The 4,894-nt window shown below is 42.2% G+C and overlaps 1 protein-coding gene across 3 annotated transcripts; it reads right to left on the bottom strand.

Moving 5' to 3' along the window:
- Nucleotides 1–2,692: 2,692 nt before the first annotated feature.
- Nucleotides 2,693–4,509, bottom strand: LOC107752268 (protein B4-like). Of its 3 annotated transcripts, none has more exons than XM_016568201.1 (5): nt 4,349–4,509; nt 3,970–4,250; nt 3,770–3,887; nt 3,132–3,178; nt 2,693–3,025 (listed from the first exon to the last, which is right to left on the bottom strand). In XM_016568201.1, exons 1-5 carry the CDS (start codon nt 4,428–4,430, stop codon nt 2,777–2,779), a joined length of 777 nt encoding a protein of 258 aa, XP_016423687.1. In that variant the 5' UTR covers nt 4,431–4,509; the 3' UTR covers nt 2,693–2,776. The 3 variants fall into 3 exon arrangements, with proteins under 3 accessions (XP_016423687.1, XP_016423686.1, XP_016423688.1); XM_016568200.1 differs by having other exon boundaries at nt 2,693–3,034; nt 4,349–4,508; XM_016568202.1 differs by having other exon boundaries at nt 2,693–3,034; nt 3,970–4,238; nt 4,349–4,508.
- Nucleotides 4,510–4,894: the final 385 nt, after the last annotated feature.

Here is a 4,894-nt window from a genome sequence, read left to right as displayed (position 1 = left end):
TGTGTGTGTGTGTGTGTGTGTGTGTGTGTGTGTGTGTGTGAGAACACTCAGCTCTTTATGTCTAGCCTTCATTCTTGTGTGCACTGAAGCATATGGGGAGACCTGACTGGAGAACGGACTTGGATAAGAGCGATATAAAGCCAGACTCTCCATTAGGTGTGTGTGAGTGTGTGTTTGAATGTTCTGTGCATTATTAACATTCTATGCTTTAGGGGCATTCATTGGTCATTATAAGGGTTAAAAGAATGTTCCGGGTTGAATGCAAGTTAAGCTTTGTGGACAGCATCTGTGACACTGCTGACTGACACAGAAAACTATTGCGACTTGATTTGTGTAAAACGAGGAGGAAAATCCACCATGTTGCTAATGCATAGTCACAAATTAATCCACCTAGAAAAGTAGGCCTACTTCACCTTTAGCTTCTGTGAACAGTAAAGTAAAACCTTTGATTTGTTTGGCTATCTCAGTCAGTTTGGGACTGACAAGCGCTTTTATACCATTAGACCTGCCTAATTGTTTGCCTAACAACAGATTTTTGCTTAATTTAGTGCAGCACAGCTGCATCAAGAACAACAAATATTGGGGGACAATTTGGCCACATCTGACTGTTGTTGAGGACTCGTCTGTGGTGGTTACAGTCCTGTCACAGCTCACAGTAGCCCATCACAACCAGACCACGCTCAGCTGTTTCGCTTCACTCTCAGCCTCAGGTTATCTTTCCTTCTCTCCATTCATCTGTCCATGCCTCCTTCAGTCTGTGTACGGTTTCGTGTTTGCTATCATTCTTTCAATCACTCTGTCTTTGCTTTAAAGCCCAGTCTATTTATCCTCTTTCATATCACACCATTTGTTTTCACTTCCTCAATCCGTCTTCCTTGTCCACACATCCACCTCATCAATCTGTCTTCCCGTCCTCCCTCTGTCCACCTGTGGTCTGTTTTTCCTCTTCTTCCCCACCATCCCACTCTTCAGTAATTTCACCTGGCTGGGAGCCGTACGCTAATGAGAGGGTAATCAGAGGGATTTCGGGCCCCAGGCTTCTGCAGGCCCTCGGGGACCCAAGCTCGGTGGAAAATGCACAGTTAATACTGTCTTATTAAACTTCCCTCAAGGGGCCAAAGCTTCACACACGGTCTCAGTCCCAGAGTGAAGAATGCCATTGTCAGCTGACCTCTGATCCGGCTGTCTTTCCTGCAGATCAGCAAGTCTTAATGGGATTGTCTTGACTGCTCGGGCCCTGCTCTGCTTAACCTGGGTGGGGGGTTGGTTTTAAACTCCTGTAGCCAGTCTAAATACTTTTTATCCTTGTAAAGATGGCATAAAGATATCAACATACATCCCTGTTGACTGTTGAGTAAAACCCACAGTAGTCCTGCAGAGAGGCCTGTCTTATGAAGAACTTGGCAATGAGTTGACAAAACCAGATGAATCAAACCCGGGTTCAGTGGCTTCACAATGTTTGATATAAATTACCTCAGGGTTTGATTTTGAGTTTATGATTAATGTGCATCTGAAGGAGTGACGTTTATAGTGAACAGCCAATTAGCTCTAGACAAGACCGGTTCTACAGAGATGTTAAGCACCCTCAAACAAACGTCAGATAAAACTACAGAGCACTGCAGTGATGTGTTTTTGTAGGCCAGCCTAGAAGTTCACATCACCCTGGTTCCCTCGACAGAATCCCAATAGGATTTTTCCACTGGCTTTTGAATTATTGCAGAAAATGAGATATATGACCAACATAACTTCATGACTCTTACACATCCTGCTCGTAATGTTCATCTTCATAAATGAACACGACTTTTGGGAACTTTGAAGCCGAAGTGCAATTGGCAGAAGTAAAAAGCTAAAAACTATAACCTGCACCACGGTCACATGACAAGCTTCCACTCTTTCATTCATTAAAAACATTTTCCCAGAAAGGTAGAATAGTTAGCAACAAGGCTGTTAATGTGGACTAGTGAGTAGATGAGTTTACCTTGTTAATGTCCCTAACAACCACTGAAGTCCCATTCAACCACTTGTTAGCAATCATCTTTCAAGACAAGTGGAATCTTAAAAAAAAAAAAAAGTTGGTATTACTGATGTATTTTATCAAACTTAAAACACCGAAATATCTTGAGCTTGTTCACACCACAGACCTTATTTCATGCTTTTAACCAAAAGCCCATTGAAGGCAATGGAACCAAAAGTGCTAAAATGCGAATTAGTTTGCAGGTTCCATCCCTGCAGCCCTTTATATAAACATTGGAAAATTCATTACCTATTCATAGACACTGCACGGTGTATTTGTGTGCACTCTGAAGAGTCGATTATATTGTATCATTTTAGCTTTGCGCATATAACGCCGCACCACTGCAGCTTGTGAAGGAGCTACTAAAGAGCCACACGAATCAAAAGTTCATCACAACCCGTTTTTAAAGGTGGTATTCAATATCACAAATGGTCAAGTTTTGTGAAATTAACATTTGTTGGAAGCCTCCACTGTAAATTTAAGTTAAACTTAATGCTGCTACTTTCTACAGTAAAGTTCTGGCAACCACGCTGTTGGTTTCACTGCAAGTTAACACTGATGACATTGCGTCAACAACCTATGAGCTGACGGTTAACCATTAACCTGATCCTAACCACATCTAAAGATCTTTAAACCACTGCCCCCTCCCACCAAACTTGAGGAAATTCAATTGCGCTGTTGAAAAGAGGTAAAAAGCTTTATTTGGTATACAAGTGCACAAATAAAACACTGCGGTGAATAAAAACGGTTGAAGAGCCTGCGTCACTTTTTCCCTCGTTTCCCCGGGCCTTTGGTAGCGGCTGCAGCACCCTTTTCTCCAGAATCACCCTCTGCCTTTGTTGAGGTTTTCTTTCCGGCTTTCTTAGCTGCTGGTTCCTCACCTCCTTTTGATGCTTTAGAGGCCTTTTTAGCTTTGCTCGGTTTGGGCTCAGTTCCACCCTCCCCTGCAGCATTCTTCGCCTTTGGCTTCTTAGCAGGGGCCACTTTTGAGGCAGTGCCATCTTTCTCAGGCTTAGCATCCTAAGAGAACGGGAGGAGAGGAAGAGAGCGAGTGTTCAGACTACACAGCTGAGAGCGTCTGCTCATGTAGAAAGTGAAAATTAGACCTAAAACTCACGTCTGCGGTCTCCTTTTTCTTCACAGACTTCTTTTCTTTGCTTGCTCCTTGAAATGGAGAAATAGGGAAGAAAAACCTAGCGGGGTAAAGTTCGTGCTAAAACGCATGGTTACACATTTAAAACTCATCTCCCATTAAAAAGACGGCAGCATTCACAAATAACTGCCACAACTAGTATAATTTCAGCACAGGCTAGACTCACAATGGTGAACGCCAAGGGCTTTGAGTCCTAAGGCCCATTTACACCAATAATGAGTTTTGTGAAGCATAACGATAGGTTTATTCTCAGTGCTGACTTTTGATCAACATAACTGCAGTGCTTTTCAAATTCAGTAAAAGCTCATTAACTAGAGAAACCTCAAGTTAAAGTTGCAAGAAATAGTTTTCCCACTGTGCCACAATTTCTTTAAAAGTGAATTCTTAAGGAACGTGCCTTGAAAGACACATTAAGTTGTAAAGATAAAGAGACTAACGTCTTACAAGAAAACAGCACTTCAGTCATCCTACTTAGCTTCATATTTAAATTCAATGCATTACTTGCCAATTCCTTGGTAATGTGTAATAGCAATTTCCAACTGAATGGTTTTAAAAGTAAATCCTACAGCAAACTTTCCTCAGTGTAAAACTATAAACTTTACCTTGACCCTCTGCTTTAGTTGCCTTAGGTTTCTTAGCTTTGGGTGCTTTCTGTACATTGGGATCAGCATTTTCTTTTGACTGCGTCTTGGCCTCCTTTGCTTTGGTCTTGGCAGCAATCTGAAATAGGACACAGGGGCCATTACGTTGTATTGAATCCCTAGCAATGATTCATAAAATGGTGTAAGAAACTGGAAGTTACCCGAAAACGCCCTTGGGCACCTGTCGTTGTCGACCCAGAATTTGCAGGTCTCACAAACACGCCAGTCTCGATGCCTTTGTTCAGGGTTCGTCGCACCAAAAACTTCAGCCGTGTCTCATCCACAGTCGTGTATTTCTCTTTGACGTAGCCCCGGATGGCCTGAGCCGAAACGCCCTTTCTGGAGTCCAGCTCTTTCAGAGCTTCTTTCACCATCTCCATCGTGGATGGGTGTGGAGAAACTTTCCGTGCAACGGTCTTACCGCTGGAGCCTTCAGAAGCGTCTGAAACAAGATTTAGAAAGGAGAACAGAAGTTACGTATGAAAGAACATACAAGCGTTCATTTAAAACTTGGCAAAGTCCACAAAACTGCTTACGAACCTGGTTTTGTTTCAGCGAATTCATTCTCCGAATCCTTTGGGATTACAGCAGTTGGCCCTGCAGAGGCTTTTTTAGGAGGCATTTCCAAAACAAATGTGAGGACACTAAAACTTAAAACACACTTAAGTCACTCCAGCATGAGTGCAACCGGCTTGCGTGTCTGTTTTAATAACGGGAAAGCACCTTTTGTTGTTGTCCATCACCTGTTCATCATTAAGTCGTCTGTCTCCAATTAATTAGCCACATTAATTAAGTGATTGGTCAAGTTGTCAGACAAATAATCAGCTCATGGATGCCCTGGGGGTAAGCAGATAAACATCACATCTTCATTTTTGGGTGAACTATCCCTTTAAGTGAATGTGTCTGTGGTTTCATGATCTGTTTGTGTACCTTGTCAAGCAAGATTATAAAAGAGCTTTTACAGGACAGATAATTCTGATGGGTATTTTCTCTGGCATATGAACACTTTAGGTTCTAAGAAAAGTTTTTGAGCTAACAAAGAACAATACAGCTAGAGCTTTTATTAATCATACATAAAGGTGATTT

Source organism: Sinocyclocheilus rhinocerous, unplaced genomic scaffold (assembly GCF_001515625.1).
Source record: "Sinocyclocheilus rhinocerous isolate Xijiao unplaced genomic scaffold, SAMN03320098_v1.1 scaffold1915, whole genome shotgun sequence".
NCBI lineage: Eukaryota > Metazoa > Chordata > Actinopteri > Cypriniformes > Cyprinidae > Sinocyclocheilus > Sinocyclocheilus rhinocerous.
Note: the sequence above shows the minus strand (reverse complement) of the source record. Positions and strands in the feature narration are given on the sequence as shown.